General features: G+C 51.2%; 3 protein-coding genes across 10 annotated transcripts in view; 1 reads left to right on the top strand and 2 right to left on the bottom strand.

Moving 5' to 3' along the window:
* Window positions 1–846: 846 nt before the first annotated feature.
* On the bottom strand, window positions 847–16,002 carry UHMK1 (U2AF homology motif kinase 1). Of its 2 annotated transcripts, XM_062616248.1 has the most exons (8): window positions 15,601–16,000; window positions 14,323–14,615; window positions 11,379–11,570; window positions 10,493–10,587; window positions 9,410–9,486; window positions 6,112–6,210; window positions 5,079–5,167; window positions 847–4,602 (listed from the first exon to the last, which is right to left on the bottom strand). In XM_062616248.1, exons 1-8 carry the CDS (start codon window positions 15,884–15,886, stop codon window positions 4,456–4,458), a joined length of 1,278 nt encoding a protein of 425 aa, XP_062472232.1. In that variant the 5' UTR covers window positions 15,887–16,000; the 3' UTR covers window positions 847–4,455. The 2 variants fall into 2 exon arrangements, with proteins under 2 accessions (XP_062472232.1, XP_062472233.1); XM_062616249.1 differs by lacking the exon at window positions 6,112–6,210 and having other exon boundaries at window positions 15,601–16,002.
* A 1,140-nt stretch (window positions 16,003–17,142) lies between these two features.
* The window catches only part of NOS1AP (nitric oxide synthase 1 adaptor protein), a 44,425-nt gene continuing 38,988 nt past the window's right edge, over window positions 17,143–22,579 (bottom strand). For all 7 annotated transcript variants that reach the window (XM_062616280.1, XM_062616281.1, XM_062616286.1 and 4 more), the window contains 2 exons: window positions 19,327–19,588; window positions 17,143–19,242 (listed from right to left, as the gene is read on the bottom strand). In XM_062616280.1, the coding sequence (XP_062472264.1) occupies window positions 18,765–19,242; window positions 19,327–19,588 (740 nt within the window). In that variant the 3' untranslated portion in view covers window positions 17,143–18,764. The remainder of the gene's footprint in view (window positions 19,243–19,326; window positions 19,589–22,579) is intronic.
* On the top strand, window positions 20,232–21,602 carry SPATA46 (spermatogenesis associated 46). The gene is made up of 2 exons (XM_062616299.1): window positions 20,232–20,382; window positions 20,984–21,602. The coding sequence occupies exons 1-2, from the start codon at window positions 20,268–20,270 to the stop codon at window positions 21,478–21,480; spliced, it is 612 nt and encodes a 203-aa protein (XP_062472283.1). The 5' UTR covers window positions 20,232–20,267; the 3' UTR covers window positions 21,481–21,602.

Below are 22,579 nucleotides of genomic sequence, written 5' to 3'. Positions count from 1 at the left end.
CACCGCGGCGGCTGCGCCCAGCGGAGCCAATCGGAACTGCCGTTGAGGCGGCGCGCGCGCCGGCGGCTGCCATGGCAACGCCCGCCACGTCAGCGCGCGGCCCCGGTAGCGAGCGGGGGCGGCCGGTCTCGGTACCCCAGCGCCGGCCGGCCCGCACCGCAACCACGGGCAGGGCTGGGTGTTCCGGGGGGCCCCCGGGCCACGGTGTGCACGCTGGGGGGGCTGCAGCAGCCCCTCTCCGTCCTGCAGCTGGAGAAGGGGGGCGCGCAGGGGAAAAATCAAACACCCGGATCCACCCAAAACCTACCCCAGGCGGGGCAGGAGAGGTCTCCGCAGGGCGCAGCCCTCGCCGTCAGCCGTACCCCAGGAACCCGCCGGGGTCAGCCCCGGCGCTCACCGCTGCAGCAGCGTTCCCTTGGCCCATGTGAAGTCATCGCGGGCTGCAGCCAAACACCCCCCCCCGCGCTCATCCCCTCCTGGATCTGGATCCGCGCACCGCTGGCGGCTGCAGAGCGTTGTGCAACTCCCAGTATGTCCCTGTGGATCATCCCGCGTCAGCCGGCGCGGTTTTCCCCTGGCTGCTATAATTTGGGGATGATACCACTGCGGAAACCGTTACGCCAGAGCGAGCGAGAAAGCGGCTCTGTGCGGCGTGAGTAAGCGGTGCTGCCGCAGGAGCCTGAGCCTCGAGTGACAGGGAGGGAACACAGCCGGGTCTGACCAGCCAAAAGTCACCCTGGCAGGCAACCGAGTCCCCACAGCCGCTGGTGCCACCACGGCTGGGTGACAGAGAACTATGTGGCACTTCACCGGGGGTCCCACAAGAAAAGCATGTTGGACAACAGCTCCATACTGAAGCATCATTTATTAATCACCTGTATCAAGCACACATCTGCTCAGCAATGGTGCATGATGGGACACAACAGCTGACATCTAACCCGAAGGGAGGCACATAGTTACAGTATCCATCAGCAGGAAGAAGTGTATTGAACCCTCTGGAAAGACAACCCGGGTGCACGAGGGTGCTCAGGCTAAGGTGTTAGGAGGCTGGAGACCAGCAAGAATAGAATTAGAAATACAACTAAGATCAGAGCTGACTTGTGCTTTGGCCAGTGATTTAAAAACCAGTTACCCTCCTTGCATATAGCAAATAGGTGGAAGTGCAAAGAACTTCTCCCTCACCGCTCCCACAGACACTGGGGGTAGAGGAAGGACTACTTTTCTTTGATTGGCAGTGACAATTCGTGTCAGATCAGCCACGAAACCCAGCCTTTACCAAGAAATAACTGAGCGCCACCATGTTTCCCATTTACACACATGCTCCAAGAAAGGACAGCCCCTTGGGGTGCCTCCTTCCAGGTAGGAGGGCTAGGTCCAGGACACCCCACCAGAGCAGCACCAGCCTCCCCTGGCTTGTCTTGAGGCTTCACCTTTCATCCCTTTCTCCCTCAAATCAGATCTCTCCCGCAAAGGCAGCTTGCAGGTTTCACATCTAGCTGTCACCTAGCCAAGACTACGCAGGTTGGTGCTACACCAAGGGCTATTGGGAGGGAGCTGCATCAGCAGCATGGAGCAAGAGACCCAGCAAACATCCAAGCGGAAAGCCTCAACACTTCTGCAACTAAAGCAGGCAGTAATTTGGAGATGGGGAAGCCAGGCCCATCCAGGCACACACCATGACAGATGCCTTGGATTGAATCACAACGCACATTTCAGACACTGACAGATTTTAGCAGGGCTGAAACTTATGCCAAGCCACCAATAGATCACTGAGACACCAGAGTGGGCCTCAGTTTGATAGAAAAGGTTTTGAAGACAGAGAGTGCCCAATAATGATAAAATGCCTCTGCTCTGAGGAGCTTCTAAAATTCCCTGTACCACAGAGCCTACAGAGGGAAGCCAGGGGCTGGATCCAGTGACAATACAGAGATCAGCATCTTCAATTCTTAATAGGAATAAAATTTAAAGCATTAGCTGTGAGGTTTTTGCCCAGCTCCATCCTCAAGCCTGGTCAATGAGCATCCGGAGAGAAAATGTGGCAGCAGGAGTTTGCACCTTGAAGATTTATTTAGCTCCTACTAAAACAGCTGAACAAAACCCCAGCCAAACTCTGGTGGAACAGCTTTACCATGCTGCAGGAACAGGTTGTAACTCCTCTCTACAGATTCATCCTGGCATGGCTCTCTATCTTTAGTTACAAATCCAAAGCATAATTCTGACCAAAAAAAGAGATATGTCTGAAAGAAAACAGAGCAGCTCACAGTTCTAGACAAATGCATGTGAAAACTTAAATGCACTGAAGTTCTGCACCTGCACCCTGGTATCTCCCTATCTGGCACACACACAGCCAGCTTAATGCTGCTGGCACGATGGCATTCAATGTGAATTTTGGGGCCAAAGTGTTTTCACCCCTGGCTCAACCCACCAGAGACAGCAATAATTCAGAGCTGAGGAGGTCAGTCAATACCTACCAATACTCAAGAGTACTTGTAAACACTGTTCTTTGTGTAGGAAAAATCCTCACCCAGTTAATCATCCAATTTCTCCCATACACTAAAGGTGATTCACTGCAAGGACAATTAAATTAAAAGCAACAAATCACACACCCCATCTATGCAAAGCTGCTGCATACACCAAAGTAGCATCATTCCCAGAAAAAGTCTGATCAGCAAAACTCATTGTGGGCTTTTTAATATTATTTGTTCTTCTCATGGAAAACCTATCACCTCAAAGGCAACAGAAACATTCAGAGAGATTGGTCCTTTCTGAGGGAGTTTGGGAAGGGCCACAGCAGATAGGACAATACACCAGCACAGAGAGGAACTCTGACTTGTGAAATGCTAGGGACATTGGATCTCCTGACATACAGCACACACACAGGGCAAAAAAAGGAAAAAATCAAGAGGAGCTGAAGTGCAGGATTCCAGCAATTCCAGCATCAGCAGGATGCAAAAAGTAAACTGCAAGGTAATTCAGGTATTACTCCAGGGAAGGTCAGGGATGGCTCAGGCAGCTGCCCACAAGCATTTCACCTGGAGAAAAGAATTCACAAGGTCTCGGTTCCTCACTAAAACTGGTACCAGAGGGCCACAAGGCAGAATATGCTGGTCCTCCTCTAATTTGGGTTGTTTCACACTATGCATGCCAGGAGTCATGATACCCTGTGTATGGGCTTGCACACCCCTGGGAAAATACCACCACCTACCCAATGCCAGCAGCTATGCAAGTGAGTTCCTGCCTGTGTACTGAAGCAACATGAGCAGAGAGCATGCTGCACGGGGAAACCTGCTTGCCCAGGTTTCTTTCCCCAAAAGCATGTGGCTGTTGTCCCCAATACTGGGAAAGACCTTCTCCTGGCTAGTGAGGTCTGGGACTGAACGAGCCCTTTCTATACAGGATCTCAGATTGCCTCAGGCCCTTTGTGTAACCTATGAAGGACCAAAAGTGTCAGTGCTTCTATCTACAAGTCTAATGGGTTAATGCAAAACCAAAATGCTCAACACAGAGCAGCCAAGTGTGGGACCTACGACAGATAAATATTTGTTCTTGTAAGACGTGCAAGGCAGCAGTCCTGCTGAGACACAAGGGATACTGTGTGCTGTAGCACTCCTTTCAAAGACTATCACCTAAAGACGCTTATGTATCACAGATGATTTGGCATCAGAGCTAGGGAGCATCAGGGCCAGCACAGGGCATATGCTAGAAAAAATGACTCCACACTGACAGGGTTTTCACATCACCTCAGGCTACAAAGTGTTTACAGGCTGTGCCGGGAATGAGGCTGGCACTGCTCTGATGACATGTATCCACCATCAGTCCCTGCCCAACCGAGGCATACAGGCAAGTTCAGCTTACCACAGGCAGCATCACCCACACCTTGCTAAGCCCAGTATGCCATTTGTGCTATGTAAGACAGATGGCTTTTCTCAGGTCACAAGGTGGTGACAAGGTTCAGCAGATCTGATTTCACTGCCTCCTCTGCTCTACATGATGTGAAGACTTGAAAGCCCTCCTGGTCTGGTTAAAAGAGGATGGTCTTTCTGCTTCATTATTATACAGATAGAGATAATCCTCTCCCTAGAGCAAAGTCAAGTGCTATGGCCAAGACTTTACATGGTCTTGCTACAAATCACGTATAAGCGGTCGCCAAAGTCTGCTCTGTCCCCTAGGCTCTCCCCCAGGCAACACTCCTGCCACCCAAGCGCCTGCTGGGGCAAAGCCACACACCCAGTGTAAACGAGCAAGCACAACACACACACAAGCATACGCTGAAAGCCATCCCAGCCTCCTCTGCACATCACAAAGCAGCAGTAAAGGTTTCAAAGCCCAGTTAAGTCCTTTGCATGTCTCCTTCACAGATGACTCAAAAGCAGGGCTAGGAAGCTCTTTTGCACATTCAACTGTAAAACATGTGAGGAAGAGGAGTAAAACACCTCTCCTGATTGTTGCTACTACCTACAGCAAGTTTTGGTACAGATACCCTCTCTTATAGGCACTCAGTGGGTAAAACGTAGCCACAACAAACTTGCCATCAAAAATCTTTCCAGTCAACATTTTTTGGGCAGCTTTGGAATCACCAGCATTTGCATATTCAACAAAGACCTGAAAGAGAGAAGGGAGAAACAGGACTTCCAGTGCAGCATACCACATGCCCGCCGCCCCCCACCCCTGCAACCAGAGAAACAGTTCCTGAACATGTTTTTCCCCTCTAGCCTTGGTAGAACCCAGAGCAGTGGAGCTAAAAACGAAGAACCTCCATGTCTGAACTGGAGTTTCTTCATCTCTTGTGCATTTCTAAGGGGAGTGTGTTTGGTAAGGTGACAGAAAGTATGGCAATGCTCTACACCCTCAACGCTTCCTCTCCTGCCCATTGGCTTCTACACTTCCCTGCCATATCCTGGCTTCCCTGCTGTTTGGGCACCTCCCAGGTTAGGCAACTGTACATAACCAGAAGGAAACTGTGCTGTCCTTCAAGATAACCTGCTATTTTTACCACTGTCATCCAGGAGCTGAGCAGCAGTCCTGCAGCACATGGAGTGTACATGGGAATACACAGCCTCTTCCCACCATCCACTTACTTGGCCTTTACCAGGATTCTCCTTTGGAATAAGCAAGGAAACCACCGGTCCATATTTCTGACACTCCTCCCTTATGTCTTCCAGGATATCTGGGAAAGGAAAGAGTTGGTTGCCTTTCACTTTGAAAACTAGATGAGCAAAGAAGTAAATTAAGGCCACATGAACACAATAAGGAACGGCCAACAAATGGGCTTTTCCTCTCAATTTAAAATAAATAATCAAGATGTGCCACAGCAGAAGCTGACGCTGCGTAATGCACATATAATGAGACAAAATGTCTGAACTGAGGCTCAGAACACAGACCTGCAGGCAGTGAATCCTTGATAGCAGGGTTTGGAGTACACAGACAGTGCTTTTCCTTGCACACAAAGCCTGGCCTTCCAGTACTAAAACATTTGGGAATTATAAGTGCCTTTTCTTTGTTATGGCACTTGGAGGAGAGTAACTAAAGTAGCTGCCACAAACCCTCCTTTGTGTGAGCAGAACCCAACCTTTTGAACTCATATCCCCAAAGCTCTCTAGGTTTTGCCACTCATGTGGATTTGAGGACAGAAACACAAATTCTACCAACACGCCCTGCCACCTACCACATAGAGTTTTTGCTACAGTTTAAGAACTCCAAAGAGGTATTTCAGTTCTCTGCTGAGATCTTCGATAAGTTCATCAGCAAACTTTTACAGAACTCTGCTACTGGGTTCCAGAGTCCTGCACATGTTCAGCAGAAGCTCGAAGCCACAAATGTATTATGAGGTCTGTGGGCATTTAACCAAAGAAGAAAATCTAAATACATTATTATTTTTTTAATCTGGGATTTATCAAGAACTCACTGCAAGCTCTGCTTTCTGGCTCAACCTCTTGGTCTGTTCTCTGTTGGTGCGGTTGACCCACTCGGTTCCATATCTCGGCTGAGCAGCAATTTGTTTGCTGTTCTAGTGCCTATTAATTGTACTTCTGATTGTTCTCACATCCCTAAAGCCAAACAAGAGTCCATGAGATCACACTGCTATATAGGAATTGCATGGCTTGCACCAACCTTCATATTCTTCTTCGCACTGCAGAGAAGCATCACTTAGGACATTTAGCAGCCTCAACACAGGTGTGGGGAGCATCACCAAATCTTCAATATGGGGAGCTGTTTGACACCCAAAGAATAAAATAAACCAAAATCCAAAGGAGCAAGGAAACAGGAAGTTAACTCAAAATATGCTATCATACACAGCACTTCCTGCTGTTTGCAGGACAGTTTTGCAGTCACAGCCTGTATTTCCCTGTTTCCTGCTTATCTTCACCTGTGCACTTAGATACTCTTCCAAAGGGCTCAGTGCACTCTGCAATTATACTGGGACCAGTACTTGAAATTGCTTTTAAAATTACAAAGCTAGCAGAAATTAAGATTGGAGTTATGTCTACTTAGCTCAGACGCAGAAACTGATGTGACCTCAAGAGCTATGCTAAGTTCAGCAAACTGCCCTGCATATTTGGAGATATGGGAAGATGAAATAACTGCTCTGCAACCTGCCTCTCCTATTACGGCTACAATCTGGAAACAGGCCGGCCAGCTTCTGTAATTCCAGTTCTTAAGCTATACTACAGCACAAGCCCCACTATTCTCCAGGATATCTTTCAGTTCTTCCCTAAACACCATTTAAACCTTCCCCCTTTCAAAATCCAACTGCAGTGCACTGTGTTTAAGACCACCACACAATCTTGCAAAGAAATGAGAAAAGCTACTTAGCAACGCAGTGCTATAGAATATGACATGACTGCAAGAGGGTGGCCACAAGGTGTGTGAGCAATGATCCTGTGAACCTTACAGGAGTAGAAATAAAGCCCGCTGCTATGGGGCACTTGGCTCTAACAAAACAAGCAACTCCAGGATGGCCTGGAACAAGCAGTGTGGCATAGAGACTACTGTGGAAGAAGAAAACCACCAGGTGGACAGACTAATGCCAGACTGAGTCACATCCAAGAAGACAGCCAGTCTTCTGGAAACTCAAAGCAGCAGGGACACTGTCAGTTCTCCAGGGACAAAAGCTTGATTTCATGTACCTGAAAGGGACTGGCAGGCCAGTCATGAATTTAAGATCTGGAAGCCCAACTTGCAGTACATGGAGAGCATTAATGTTTTTAGCTGTACTGGCAGCTACAGTTGCCGAATACAACAGCAGTACCTCACAGTCCTCCCACTTGACAGAGAGAGAAAGGAGAGAAAAGGGAAGAAACGGCCTCAGTTCTCCAGTCTTACCCTTCTGTCTACGTTTGCAAAGATAGTGGGTTATTATTTCCTTTGAAATACTTTTCCAAGCTAAGCACACAACATGCATGAGGGAGCCGACATCTCAGCCAGGCACAGACAGATGTTGACTTCATATTGCAAGAGGAGATGACAGAACAAGCACACAGCTATAAATCAACTCCTTCCTGACATGGAAGCATCCTTATGAAAAGCTTAGTGTACGAAAGGTCTTATCAGTCTAGACGGTGCCCAGACAGCACTCAGGGACAGCCCTTTGAAGAAAGGTGCCGCATCCAGATAACCAGGCATGTTCCAGCTCCAAGCAAACATCTAGGACCATTCCTCCACAGGACTCTTGGCAACCAAGAGGCAACCAACATCAGATGAACCAGAAACTGAAAGAATATTTAAGTGTCATCTCATTCTTATATGTTGCCCCTTTTATTGAAGAAAGTCTGTAGTTCATTTCACATGCCTTTTTTTCAGAGATGGAAACAAACCAAACCCTAGGACTCAGAGCCATCTGGTCTTCTCATAACCAAGTGACAAAGGCATTTCTTGCAATACGTTTCTGCTGTAGGAGGTACTTTCTGCCCAGTCCCTCTGCTCCTCTTCAGAGTGCACAATACTGACAACACAGAGCCCGCAAGCAGCTCAGGAAAGAAGCTGATGAACTGGAAAGTCAAGACTTGGGTGTAAATGACAAGGCAAGCTATTCTCAGCTGTCTTTGCTCTAAACAGAAAAAACTGTGTCCAAGTGAAAGGCAATGACAGATCATTTTCTGACTTCCTAGGAAAGCAACAGTAAATGCTTCTTTGTGGAGACAAGCATATGTGTAAGTTTGGCAAAGAGAACTAGGAAAAAAAGAAGCTGTTATATAAACTTGTAGCACTACGCACAGAAGCACCTTCCCAGGTACAGTTAGAGGTCTGTGTTTAAAACTAGAGCTGAAAGCTGCCAAAATAATACCCCCTCTGCACTAAAGCAATACCAGCTGCAAAGTTCAGCCATGGAAGGTGGAACTGTAGTAGATTACCACAGTTCCAGTTTCTGAGATGCAAGGGAAGTTTGAAAACAGGAACGAGTCTGTTGCCTTTGCCTAATAAACAGGAATGCCAGTATCTTGACATGACCACAAGAGGCAATACATAACAACCTTCACTGCAAAGTACATCAAGAAGCTTAAGAAAAGCAGGGCAAAGATTCAAGGAAAATGCTAGTCCAGCCAGAAGCTGGATGTCTGAAGAATCAATTTATGCTGCAGAAAAGCTGGATGCAGAGCTCTTCACTGGTGCTCCTGAAAGCAGACAAGCTTTGGAGGATGCTGCAGTTCTTTTGGAACAGAAATCAGGGAGGGATATGAGCCTAAACAGGGTAGTGTTTAGGGTAGTTAGTTAGCAGCCCATCTTTTGCTAACAGCCTGCAACCCACATGGGGAGGAGGGAAGGTGGGGGTGGTCCTGGGGAAACTTTTAATAGATTGAAGAGAAACTGACAGATGAAAGTGCCATTGACACCTGCTGTGACCTGCCACACCAGCATCAGGAAAGGCAGGCCAGGTACTGCAAAAATAGGCTTGCACCACAAGAATACACTGGGACTATTTGACCTGTTCAGAGGATGCAGCAGCAGCAGGTGCTACCACCAGCCACTGCGCTAGTCACACACATCCCTGGCTTCTGAACTGGGAAACACTTGGCATATGAAGAACAATCCACTACCATAAACAGCACAGTATTCTTCAAAAGCACCTTACCAGTCACAGTATTAGGTAAATACCTTCGTTATTTCTGTCCCGTCAGATGAATACTGCTGCTAATGCACTCTTGGTCAGTTTGATCTGGGCAGAATTTAATGGGAATCCAACCAGGGAAAAGCAACAGCCCAGGGGGCTAGAGGAGCATCGCAGCAATGAGAGCACAGGCATCGCTTGGACCTGCCTACTTGCGATACTGTGGAGGGCTGGCAAGTGCTACTATGAGCAAAGGAGCAGCAATGAGGCCAGAACCAGAACCAGTACAATTTAACTGCGCTCTGTGGTGCTTCCACCACAGAACTGAGAAAGCCGTGAGCAGGGGTGACGTGCACAGCTTACCAAAGGGAATGCTGAAGAACGGGCTGCATAAAGCCTTCTCAGCAGAGGCTCGCTTTCCTTGGTCACAATGAAGCATGCTGGAAGAGAAGACACCCTTATGCTCTTTCATGTAACATTCCTGCATTGACAAATTAAACATAGGCTGGAAGGCTGGAAGCCAGTACTGAGGAATACCCTATCTTTTGGGTTGTCTATGGGTCAAAGAGAAGAATGAGAAGCATGTCTTTCAATTCACAGCTGAAGCACACCAGAAAGATCCCCTGAAAGCATTCTGGGTATAGAGCACAGTAAGTTTTACTTCTTGATGACTCTCAGCACCAAATGATGGAAGTTGCCCACTTAACAAGTTCACAGGGAAGTTCAACACAGCATGTTCCAGTTCCACTTTCCCAGGCCATTCATCCCATGTCTCAGGCACACATGAAGTCTTACAAAAGATTTATTTTACTTCCATATTTATCTTATCACACCCCAAGCAGCTCCCACATCTTTCCACAAATGGGACTCAAAGCAGCTAACAGCCCAGTGCTTGCCTGAGAACATCCCTTTACCAGTGGCTCACAATGCTATTTCTGTCAAGTTGCATCCTCATTCACTCTGTAGCCTCAGAACAGAGTCACAGGACAGCAAAAAATTATCCCCTTGGCAGACCTCTCAGGAGAGAGCTACACAAGTGCATTTGAATCTTGACAGCAAGGGATAAGCAGCACTGTCCGCCCCCCTCCATCGTTTCTGACAACACTCCCCTAAAGCAGTAAAGTCTCCAGTTTTCTCCAAATATAACCTCATTGGCAGGAAGCACAAAGCACTGAAACAGCAATTGATTAACATCATGACTGATATTCTTTATGTGCTTACTCCATACTGTGCCAAAATCAGGAGCTGAAGGATGACTGCTAATGCTTGCACTTGGTACTAGCATAGCGGCCGGGAGATTTAAAAAATAAAATTTAAGAAAAAAGAAAAAAAAAAAAGAAAAAAAAAGAAAAAGAAAGTAAAAGGTGTGGGCTCTAAGTTACCAAGAGCAGGGCAGGAGACTTACAGAGCACATCTTTAAGCAAGTTAGTCAATATGACAAGATACCTTTTGATAAGGTCTCTGAGGTGATAAGCTGGAATGGCTGAATTAACCACCCCTTCACTGGCAAATATGCGATCAATGATGGCAGAACTGTTTGTCTGGAAAAAACAAGGAACAGTGCTTAAGGAGGAAAAAGAAAAAGACCAGTGCAAAGCTTATAATATCCCATCATCTTCTAGACTGAATGCTGGGGGCTCTGGTGGCACTCTGTAAGAGATCCCCAGTGCTCAAGCCTCACATGTTAAACCCACAGGCCCACATCAGGTAAGTCTTTCCCATTTGACTGTGCAAAACCTAGAAAATTCCATACATAGGCAAATGTGCAGTTACTGTGGATGTTAGGATGCTGAAAGGATACTCTTACTGGGAAGGGAAACACAAACCAAAACTATTTCATACGTAACTGAGGACAGTATCAGGCTTCTGGCTCACAACATACAGCTTTCCTCTTGTTCTCTCAGGATACAGACTTACAAGAAGATCCCCACATTAGAGCTCATGTTAGACTAAAACCAGCAAGTAATCCCTGTCACAGTGCTGCTGAACTAGCTGGCAGCCATCAGTCAGTCATTTTGTTCTTCCTTCTGTGCCACACTACAGCCAGTGTAACTGACCACCCAAATCTTGGCAAGACACAGGCTCCTAACAGAGACTCCTGAAACCCCCAGCTTCCAGTAACCTGAACATATGCAGCATTCAGACATTCCAGCCCCACAGGGCAGGCAGGTCTTTAAGGCTCTGAAACCTTCATTTTCAAGGCAATAGAACGAGAGAAACATCCTGGAAACATACTCTAGTTGCCAGGTGCTACCTCACAAATCCAGATTACAAATAAGAAGCAGGAGGACGCATCTTGTGCAAGCAAGTACACCTGCAGCAGCTCTCTTACCTTCCATTCCTGAGATTGGACTGTATGTTTCAGTTTCATTCCTGAGAACATTTCCAGTAAAACAATTCCCAGACTCCACAGATCCACAGCAGAGGTACACTCCGTCTCACTCTGGAGCCCTGCCTGCGCCAGGCAGTTCTGCAGTTCTGCCTCTGGAGCCCGATACCCGTCTGTTTGAATATATTTCACATCCTATAGAAGATCAAACACACAGAAAAAGTTATTTTCCCGATTCAGGTTCTCCACCCTATCCTTAAATCAGGTATCTTTCCAAATAGGTCACCAAAATATTGCTAAATTGACAGTGTTGTAGGCTGGCAATTGAACTTGCTATACTGCTGTGTTGATAAGGAAAAACCCAAGACTGTCTGGAAGAGAAAACATCTCCCAGCAAAACAGCAGGCATCCTAGTAACATCTGATCTCTCTGAAAGACAGCTCTGATGGGAGGAAGAGGCTGGATGTCACTGCGGACTGACCCATTAGCCTCTCATAAGCACAGAAGATGCTAGAAGTCTCAGGATAAGGTTCAAACACCCACAATATGCTCCCACATCAGCTGCATGAGAGGACAAACAGCCCAGTCAGAACAGCCAGGATCAGTTACAGCTTCCATTATTCAAGTACTGATGTTCTCTGGAACAAAACACTAGAAGAACGAGGCAAGCACCTAACACTCGGGCAAGAGAATCACCAAAGGCGCTTCCCACGCTCCTCTTCCTTCTCCCCCTTGCAGCCAGAGGTGCAGTAGCAATCAATACCTGCCCCGCTGCTGCGGCTGGCACAGTAAAACAAAATGCCCACACACCACCTGCTTAAAAGAAACAGGGAAATTCCAGAATCACACAAGTGCTGGCGGGAGGGGCTGCTCTGAAGGTCTCCAATCCAGTCTCCTGCTCACAGACAAATATCTGATCAGTCAGCCGTGGCTTTGTGTAGCCAAGCTTTGCAAGTGTCCAAAGACAAACTGCATGCTGTGTCTTTTTAATGCAGGAGGGCTCATTTTAGACACGCTGTCTCAACTTAAAGAATGAAACAAGAACAGACAAGCCTACTTCCTGGGTAAGGTGCAGGATTGGGAATTCTTACCAGGGGAATATATTCAAACCAAAAATTATCTGATTCTCTGACTGAAAACAAAGTTTACAGAAGACGTTTTCAGGCAACAGAGGTTGCCAAAGCAGTTTGTAGCTTAAAAAAATTGATACACAAATCAGCGCCCCTCCTCCTGTGAGCAAAGAGCAGAATCTCTAGCATGGCAAAAGCAGCAATTTAGCAACCCCATCAAGTAACATTTAGAGACCGAGAAAACACTGTGGTCATTGGCCATAGGGTGAGATGGAATTTCACTCCTACCATCTAAGGCATTTTGAGAGATGTAAGTCGTTGAGACCTTGCTCTGTGTACAGCCATTCTCAGTTAAACAGTAACAGCAGGAAAAGTTATGCAAGGATAAGCTTGGCAGAGCTGTCACAAATAAAAGTAGCATAGTCTTGACTCATATAAGGAAATCGCGTACATATATGCTACCGCCCAAGGTAAGGGTGGTGAGGGGAAGCCCACCCATTGCACCCAGTGCACATTCAAAGCAGGGTGAGAAGGTTCACCCATAGAGCCAGCGTATTTCTGAGAACTGGAAAAGGAAACTGAGCCAAACAAAGCAGATTGGAAGGAACCACAGAAGCAAGTAAAACACCTGATCAACTATTACGAGGCAAGTCACAGAGCAAGCAGCAAAACACAGATCTACATTTAAAAAAAAAAGGTATATCTGCATTAGACATGGGACACCAGGAGAATGTTTTTTGCTGATAGACTTGAACAGATTACCAGCACAAACCAGTATTCAGCCAAGAATGTGGGAGAACTGAAGACAACATGGAGGAGTTAAGAAGTGCAAACATTAAAAACAACTCCTGCACCAAAGAATGCAGACAGATCACCCACACAGTCCTGATATTCACAGCAGGCTGTACTGTCCGTACCAGGTAAGCCAGTAAAAAAAGTATATGAATTTTGAAACCTCTAAATGAGCAGAGTGCATGGAATAGGGACAAGCCAGGGCAATGTCTGCATGGAAAAAATAAAAAAATAAACCTACTGCCCATCACCCAGTCATTAAAGGCAAATTTACTAAGAAGCTACCTGATGAAAAAGCTTTACTGACACCCCTTGCAGGCTGTTACTGGGAGAGGGAGGGATAAAAGGCAGCTCTATCAAGCCAACAGCAGAACCTCCTGAGGCTCTCTACTTTCACAAAAGGAAGCAGAAGAGAATAAAAAGAGCAAAGACAAACTTACAAAATCCAGCACTGCCAAAACAAAAAAACTGGCAGCATGAAGAGGGAGTGAAAACCCAGCAAAAGGGAAAAGCAGAGCAGAACAGGCAGAGATCTGTCTGTGTCAGTAAAGAACGGACACTGCCTACCCACAACCAGGGTATGGGCTTTCGTCAACACAATGACATGGGAAACATCCAGACTTTCCGAGAAAGGGAAGCTGCTGAAGACAGGATGAAAGTAAAGACAAGCACAAGGACACTGCCAGAGATAATGCAGTTGACTGGGAGGTTGATGGTGAAACCTGGATTACTACTACATGTGATAAGGGATGATAAAAGGAAATTCTACAGATCTGGATGCTCCCACTCGTCTGACTGCATTAAAACTAGCAAACCTTCCAAGAAGCTGACACACCACTTCTTTCAGTGCATCATTAACTTTGGAATTCATGGTCATATGCAGCATAAAGGCTTAAGCCATCCACAAAGACAGGCAAGGAGAATGGGAACATAACATTTTAGCCTTTTCCAGGAAACCCTCAGCACCAGCTCAGCTACTACATCAATCAGGTCATGTCAACTCCTACACTCAATGAGCTAAAGGCATCACAGATGCATACAACTCAACACAGAGCCAACCGCTTAGACAGAAGCATGTTCCAAACCTGATTCCCCTCTTTGAAGCTAAGTCCAAAGTCAATGAGCTTAAAGCACTCCTCCTCTGCGCTCCACAGGATGTTGCGTGGCTTGAGGTCTGCGTGCACGTAGCCTTTGTGGTGCAGGAAAGCCAGGGCTTCGAGAACGTCTCGGGCGCAGTGCTGGATCATCCACATGGAGCAGCCCTGGTTGCTGGAGTGCAGCAGCAGCTCGGACACACTGATGTCCAGCAGCTCCAGCAGGAGACAGCGAGATGGGCCATTTGCAGAGTAGTGGTTGGTGAACACGCCGTACAGTGTCACTACAGTCAGACACAGTGACTGGCATTGGTAACAAGCAATTAAACAGTCACATTCCACCACTGCCCAGATCACCACAGAAGCTGCAGGAACCAGCGTGATGTTCAGAAAGATGTAGAACCAGACTTCACAGAGGGAGGCAGCAAGGAAACACCAGTCATGTCACCCCTAAGAGCTTTGGAGGGCAGGCCATGAGGCTCTGCTAAAGCGTCAGGGCCAAGCGCTCAGATCAAACTCTGTGACACGGATAAGCATGTCCCGGTGGGTAAAATGGAGGCAGTACCACTCTTTTTGGGACATGTCAATCTCTTCCTGCAACAAACCTAGCACAATAGGAACCTAAACTTTGCCTGGGTGTCTAGGTATGTTACAGCATTAAAAAGCATATCACACTGAGAAAAAGAATCAGCGGTGGGTGAACCTAGGGACTTCCAGCAGACGCCTCTGATGTGGAGACTTTCTCCTTTGACAGGCCCTTTCCTACCCATACCACAGACAGAGCCAGCAGGCAGACAGCACCCCACCACTGCCGAGCAGGCAGTGCGGCTCAGGCAGCCCTACCCGAAGTGGGACACTGGGGTGCTCTGCCTGTGGGACGTACTCTGCCTACCCACAGGGTGACACCATCTCCTGCCTGCTCCTGCTCGCACTGGGGAGGTCACCCACAGACCCCAGCTCAGGGAAAGCGGGGGACCCAGGAGCATGCACCAACACCCACCACAGGGATACTGCTTTGGGGTGTCCAGGCAAACCTGCCCTCCCAGGGGTGTCAACCCAAGGGGGACATTGGTTTGGGGGTCCCTAGCCCTACCTGTGAGGGCCAGCTTGGGGGTGAGGGCACTCATACTCCCCAAGGGGCTGGGGGTGGTTTCGGGACACCAGTTTGCCCTGGGGGAGGCTGTTTGGGGGGCGCTCCGGGAATAGGGGGTGCCCACGGGGCTGCCCTGGGAAAGGGGTTTGGGGAGGAGGTACCGGGGGTGACGTTACCGATGTTGCGGTGCCCGCGGAGGTGCTCGAGTGCGGCGCGCTCCTTGCGGAAGCCGTACTCGGCGCAGTCGGCGGCGGGCGGGCGGGCGCCGGGGCGGCGCGCGGGGCCGGGCCGCGGCGGGGGGGGTACGAACTCCTTGACGGCGCCCGGTGGGGCCCGCGGGTCTCCGCAGCAGCGCACCCGGTAGACGGAGGCCGAGGAGCCGCTGCCCAGCGGCGCCTGCACCTCCCAGAGCCGGCCCAGCGCCTCCAGCAGCGGCGCCGCGCCCCACACGCACCCCGACATGGCGCGGTCCCGCCTCACATCGCCCCCCCGCCGCTCCCGCTGCCCCGCCGCTGCCGCGCTACCGCCACCAAACCCGGCACCAGCCGCCGCCGCGTTCCGGCCGCCATGACACCGGAAACGGGGCGGGGACACCGGGCAGGGCCGCCGCCGGCCCGCCTTTGCCGGGGCGGAGTTGGCGCTGAGGTCCCGGAGTTCGGTCCCCTCAGAGCCGGCTCGGCGGGGCAGCCGTGTCGCCGCTCAGCCCCGGCACGGCTAAACCGACCCAGCGTCCCCCGGCTCCCCCATGGCCGTGCCGCTGCGCCTGGCTCCCGGGGTGGGGGTGCCCTCTGCAGGTGTCAGGCCTCTGGCAGCACTTTATGGGGGTATTGACAGAACTGAACATAAGCCAGCTTGTGCCCAGGCAGCCAAGAAACCCTTCGGCATCCTGGCCTGTATCAGCAACAGTGTGGCCAGCAGGACTGGGGAAGTGACCATCCCCCTCTACTTGGTGTTGGCGAGGCCATATCTCGAGCACAGTTCTGGGCCCCTCATTACAAGACAGACGTTGAGGTGCTTGAGCAGGTCCAGAGAAGGGCAACGAAACTGGTGAAGGGTCTGGAGAACAGGTGTGATGAGGAGCGGCTGAGGGACCTGGGGGTGTTTAGTCTGGAGAAGAGAAGGCTCGGGGGGAGGGGGGCCTTACCGCTTTCTACAACTACGGAAACGAAGTTGTAGCAAGGTGGGGGTCTTTTTCTCCCCCCAAGTAACAAGTGACAAGAGGTAACGGCCTCAAGCTGCTCCAGGGGACATTGTTTAGATTGGATATTAGGAAAGATTTCTTCACAGAGAGGGTGATCAGGCATTGGAACAGGCTGCCCAGACAAGTGGTGGAGTCACTGTCCCTGGGAGTGTTCAAAACCGTTTAGATGAGGCCCTCAGTGACATGTTTTAGTGATGGTCTTGGCAGTCCTGGGGTAGAAGTTGGACTTGGTGATCTTAAAGGTCTTTTCCAACCTAATCGATTCTATGATTTCCCCTAAACCCCATGGCTTTAAGTAGGGCGGATCTCACTGTCCTGTGCAATTACTCCAGCTTTCCCTGGTGGCTTTCCCCAGCACCCCTCAGCACCACAGGGCTGCTGCCTCTCTTCTGCTTTGCAGCCCCCATGCAGAAGCATCCAGCATGGCCCCAGGCTCATCAGGAGTCTTCAGGGCTATACCACATGTGGTCCACTCCTATCAAAGGGTTGCTATGTGTCAGTGGGTAAAAAAGAAAGATTTATTGTGCAATCTGCATCTTTTGTCCCAAACTACACAGACACTCTACACAAATTAAATAGAGGGACTGGACCAGCAGTGAGGTTCCCTTGTGATCGGTAGGGTTGGAAGATGCTGGTTCTTCAAAGAAGAGCTACAAGCCCTTTTTTCCATCTACATAAACAATGCAGTATAGACCTAGGCAGCATACACATATACATACTCACACAGATTTCTGTTTGTGGGGTGGAATCAGCCACACACAGTGTAATCGCATTATACACAGGGTGTGTTACACCATAGCACTGGCCACAGGCTGGCCGCAGCCTCTGTGCGTCTCTGATGTCTCCTTCATCTCCGGCAGGGCCTTCCCAGGGGATGAGAGCTGCAGAGCCCCAGTGCTGCCACAGCATCCACCATGCCAACAGGCATGTTGACTGCTCCCAAAGCAAAGGGGTTCATACTCACGGCCTCCATCCTTCAGAAGGACCACAAGCATGGCTTTGGGTGGTGGAAGACATTTCTTTGGCACAAGTGTCCTGCATGGCACCAGAGGAGCTGTGAGCAGAGGTGCCCCATCCATGACTCCCTAGCCTCCTCCAGCTCAAATGTGGTCTTCGGAGCTTTTCCTCTCAAACCACCTTTGTGGTGAGAATGCACATAAAAGGTCTAAGCAAAAACTGCCATCTCACAGTTGCTTCCTTGCACCAGCCCATGGATCCACGGGCTGTAATTCATGGGGAAACAATCATATAGCAGTATTGGAGGACCATATGGCTTCCTGTGTCCCAATTTCACAAAGACATCACCATGCCAACAAATAAAGAAGAACGGTGGCACTGGCCCACACAGTGTGCTGCCTGCCTGGGCAGGCCAGCCCTTTCCATGGTGGCTGGGGTGAGACCAGGAAACAAGCAGGAGCTAGAGGTGAGTCTCACAGGGAGGCTCAGCTCTCAGCCAGAGCCTAGTGGTCAGCAGCCATGCAGCCCCACAGCCCTGCTCCCCAGCAAAACTCACTCTGCAAGTGGGTTCCCCAAAACTGGGGCTCAGGTGCAGAGAGATGGCACTGGGCAGAACAATGCTACAGGGTTGGCACCTGGAGAAGGTGCCATCCTGGCTCACTGGCACTAGACTACAGGTGTGAGTAAGCCCACTAGCACCCTGGGACAGGGTATCTCAGCAAGCACATAGCATAAGCTGGGAAATCCTCCTGACCAGGGAAGCCAGCACAGTGTGGGACACTTGGCCGGGCAGAGCGGACAGGGTTGGGGGCAGGCTGGTGCTTGTGCACCCATGGACAAGCACCCAGGCTGCTGAGTGACCCCAACCCTTGGTCCCCAGCCCAGCATGGTTCCTGGCTGCAGACAGGATGGAAGCACTGTGGCGGGATGGAAGCTTTGCACAGACCATGGCAAATAAACCCAGGATGGGGCTGCAGAAGTCATAGCAGGACAGGCTGTGCCCCTCCTGGGAATTTGGGAAGAAGTGGGATGCTCTAGCACCCCAGACTGGGGCAGCAGGGGCTTCTGCCACCCTGGGGATTCCCCCTCTCCAAAATAATGACCCCAAAAAGACATGGGGTCAGCATGTGGCTGCTTGGGAGAGCCAGCCCCCACAGTGCCCCTGCTGTGGCTCCCCCACTGCTACTCAAATGACAGTAAGTCAGGATGAGGCCCCTCCACCTCCCAGCCAGGGGAACATGCCTCTGGCCGCCCTGTGCTCCCCAGTGGCTCATGCTCCAGCCCTGGTCTCTGGGAGGACTTCTCTGTGCCAAGCGACTCTCCCGTTCGCCGCTGGCTCTCCAGGTTGCCCTTATGGATGAGGTCAGGCACAGGAAGAGCACCAGTGGGCTGGTCCTCACTGGAACCTGGGGTGCCCATCATGCTGGGGACCCCAAGGCATTCTAGAGGGGATGGGTCCCTCATCCCCGGCTGCTCCTCTGAGGGGTCAGAGTGGGCTGTGGGTGGTTCAGGGGACTCCTCCATGCTGCTCGTTGGGGTGGTCGCCACTGGCTGTGGAGCAATGAGCATGTCCTGCGGGGTCTTCAGGGCACGTGGTGTCCGCTTCTTGGTGACGGGGGGCGGGGGGTCTAGCCGGGGAAAAACATCCAGCCCCACAGCCCTGCAAGCACAGAGAAGTCACATACAGCCCCATGCTGACGCCCCTCCAGCCTGTCCCAAATGGCCCCATCAAGGGAACACTCACCCATCCTCACTAGCCGGCTGTCCCATGCCCAGAATGGCACCAGCACTGGCATTCACCTCCATCACTCCCACAACAGGGAGGCCACCTGGCTCCTTGCGGCGCAGGAGATCATTCACCTTGGCCCCCATGGCCTTGCCCAGGTTGCGGAGGTGCTGGCTGCCGGCAGGGCGGGAGGGCTGCAGCAGGGCTGCAGCAGGGCCGTGATGTGGCCGTGGGGTGGGTGCTGTGCTGGCACTGGCGTTCTCAAACATGCTCTGGTCCACTGGAGGGGGAAAGGGGACAGTGAGGGCTTGTGAGCCAGGCTGGAGAGGGGACTCCCACAGGGGGAGCATGTCCCAGAGCTGCTCACCAGCTCCCAACCCAGCAGCATGGGAGCAAATTCTGGGGGACAGGGAGGCTGTTTCTGAAGCCCCGCAGAGGCTGTGAGCAGCCAGGCCATGCACTGAGGATAGTATGGGGTGGGATGGGGTAGCAATGAGCCCAGGGCTCCACACCAGCACTGCCAACACACCAAGAGCATCTCTTACCTGAGACACTGAGCGACTTGGGAAGCAGGTTGTGGAAAGAAAGAAAGAGAATTTACCAAGGGGACAACAAGCTTGTCCCTTCTGCACTGCCAGGTGAGGTTTGCTGCTGACCCCTGCCCAGACCTGGCACGCTGCCTGCGGAGATGGGAGCCACGGGAAGCCCTTGTCAGCCAGGCACCTGCAGAGCAGCAAGGCGTTCCCTGGGGGGCACCCACAGCCTGGGCTCTGCACTGCCCACCCTTCTAGTCTTCTCTCCAGCCCAGGCTGTCTGTCCCCTTGTGCTGGCCAAGCTCCTGAGATCCCAGGGCCTGAGCAGACTGCCCAGGAGCATCCTGCAGTGCACCGTCCCTTTGTGACATCAGCTGGATTACAGCATGGGTACCATGCTGCAGGAACTACACCATCACCAGCTACATGAGGGTGATGGAGAGCTTTGGCCTGCCCACCGTTTCCGTCAGGACTGTGCACTGTGGCACCAGGACAAGAAGCCCAGAGGCCCCATGCCTCTGTGGCCCTGCTAGTCTATCAGGTAAGAAGGGGGTGCATGCAGCCAGCACTGCATGTGGGGAGGGGCCCCCCTTGCACCTCCTGCGCATGGCCATGTCACTGCTCAGCCTTCTGTGGCACAACAAGGGCCTGTAGGAGGGGTTAGGCTGGGCATGGGTGGAGAAAGTGGACCAGGTGGCGCTGCAGCAGCGGGTGCTTTCTGGGGACCTGGTGGGGCTCTGTAGTTACACCCCTCCTCTGAACTACACTGGTGTCTCCGCCATGTCTTCCCAGCAGGAATCTTCAAAGTTGTGGGTGCTGCCCTTGGAGTCATAGCTCAACCTCACCCATCACTGCCTTTGTGCCAGTGCAGCTCTCCATGGGAGGGCTCCAGTGAACTGCTAGATGAACTTTGTGCAGTGCTGGTGCCTTGATGCCCACCCACCATCCCTTGCCTGTATCTACCCCTGCATTCCATAGTGGGAGGGATGGTACCCTCCATGATGGGAATGACAGACGCAGACATTTCTGACATCCCGTGGAAACAGAGAGGAACAGTGCAGTGCCCAACATTGCTCCCAACCCCGTGGGAGACCAGGCTCTTACAGGGACCCCTGACTCACTGCAGACCCTTTTCTCTACAGCCTGTGACCCTGCAGCCCCACCAAGCAGCAAGCTCCCTGCCAACACCCACACCATCTACCGGCCCTGGTTCTCACCTTACAGCTACTTCATGTGCACCAAAGGAGATACTCAGCAGCACCAGGACAGCCCCTTCTCCAGCCTTGCCACCGGCACTCAGGAGCATGAGGAAGCTGATGACCTCTTGGAGATAGTCTGCTCCTCCTCTGACTCCTCAAATGAGGCTCAGCTACCCAATAGGGACAGGCTGCCCAGTAGCAGAGCCAGAATCACAGTCCAGGACATCCTTGCTGCTTCCCAGCAGCACCCAGTGTCCCAGCATGGCTACCAGTGTGTATCATGCTGCTGCATGTTCCCCACGCTGTGGTCGATCAAGACCCACATCCAGAACAGCTCTCAGGAGGGCTACAGCTGTAAGGTGTACTACCGCAGGCTCAAGGCCCTGTGGGAGAAGGAGCGCATGCTGCAGGAGACTGCGGCCCCCGGGGTGTCCATGTAGCCCCGCCAACCGGGCTGCCGCCGCGGGAGGGCACTGCTCCTTCACTCTTGTCAGCGGCAGAATAAATCGTTTCAGGAGCAGCCAGCCCTGTCTGCCTGCTGCTCTTGTCTCTATAATCCTTTAGAAGAGACTTCCCGACTTTTCCTTTACCAGCAGCCAAAAATCTCCCATGTCCCTGAAAGCACTGCTTAGCATCTCAGCATCTCTGCATGGTGCTCTGCAGATGGCAGGAACCCCCTGGCATCCTCAAACTGCTGGGTCAGCCCTGGGATGAGCCTGTGCTGTGCAGTGGCTGAAGGGGAAGACTGAAACCCCTCTACTCCCAGCAGTGTTCAGGGCACCTCACTCTCACCAGCAGCCAGTGGTTGGCACCACAAGCAAGAGTCCCACAGGGGAGGATGCTTAGTTTGGAGGTGTGCAAGGCCAAGGGATGCCACTGCTGGTGGTGGCTCTCAGCATGGAGGGGGAGAGAAGTACAGAAAGAGAGAGTCAGTGAGAAGGAAGAGACAACAGGAAGCCTTGAGAAATAGAAAGATTTATTTAGCAAAAGCCAGTTGACTAATGGTAACACCCAAGGGTTAAGTGCACTTACATTGCAGATTGGTCTCCCAGATAGATTGAGTCAACAGTTAGTAACACGACAGTTGTAGGAAAAGAAAGGACAAAAAATATAGCTTTAAATTCCCAGTTAAGGTCCATAGCAAAAGTGAGAGGCTAGAGAGCCATCTTGGAGACAGCGCTGACTTAGGAGGAGGATTGTTTACACATGTACACCAGTGGTGCAGCAGGACACTGGCAGGGTCCCCACCCAGCTCTGGCAGCACCCCATCAACCCATGGGGCACCCCCCACCTTCTCCTGCAGGCAGAGTGCTGGGCAGGAGCCTGAGCCCTCAGCTGGCCCCAGTGCTCCTTGCAGGGCACTGCCTGGGCTACACCTGTGCAGCAGGGATGTGCAGGAGCGGTGGCTCCGGGAGGAAGCTCAGCCCTGCCTGCTTTCTAAGGCAGCCCAGCCTGGAAGAGACTTGCTGCTGCTCCTCCTGGGCTCTCCTTTCATCTGCTCTGTGCATATGGCCAAGTTCCTGCTGTCCCCCTCCTGCA

Source organism: Pezoporus occidentalis, unplaced genomic scaffold (assembly GCF_034315485.1).
Source record: "Pezoporus occidentalis ecotype Australia unplaced genomic scaffold, CSIRO_AGI_Poc_V1 ctg189, whole genome shotgun sequence".
In the NCBI taxonomy this organism is placed as follows: domain Eukaryota; kingdom Metazoa; phylum Chordata; class Aves; order Psittaciformes; family Psittacidae; genus Pezoporus; species Pezoporus occidentalis.
Note: the sequence above shows the minus strand (reverse complement) of the source record. Positions and strands in the feature narration are given on the sequence as shown.

What these genes read in the sequence shown, in the direction of transcription:
- UHMK1 (XM_062616248.1), bottom strand. Translation starts at nt 15,886, where the DNA reads ATGTCGGGGTGCGTGTGGGGCGCGGCGCCGCTGCTGGAGGCGCTGGGC. An exon ending in TCCAATCTCAGGAATGGAAG is followed by an intron (nt 10,588 to 11,378) that starts GTAAGAGAGCTG and finishes TGTTTTTTCCAG; the next exon opens with ACAAACAGTTCTGCCATCAT. An exon ending in CTCAGAGACCTTATCAAAAG is followed by an intron (nt 9,487 to 10,492) that starts GTATCTTGTCAT and finishes CTTCTCTTCCAG; the next exon opens with CATGCTTCATTGTGACCAAG.
- SPATA46 (XM_062616299.1), top strand. Translation starts at nt 20,268, where the DNA reads ATGAGGGTGATGGAGAGCTTTGGCCTGCCCACCGTTTCCGTCAGGACT. An exon ending in TGGCCCTGCTAGTCTATCAG is followed by an intron (nt 20,383 to 20,983) that starts GTAAGAAGGGGG and finishes TTTTCTCTACAG; the next exon opens with CCTGTGACCCTGCAGCCCCA.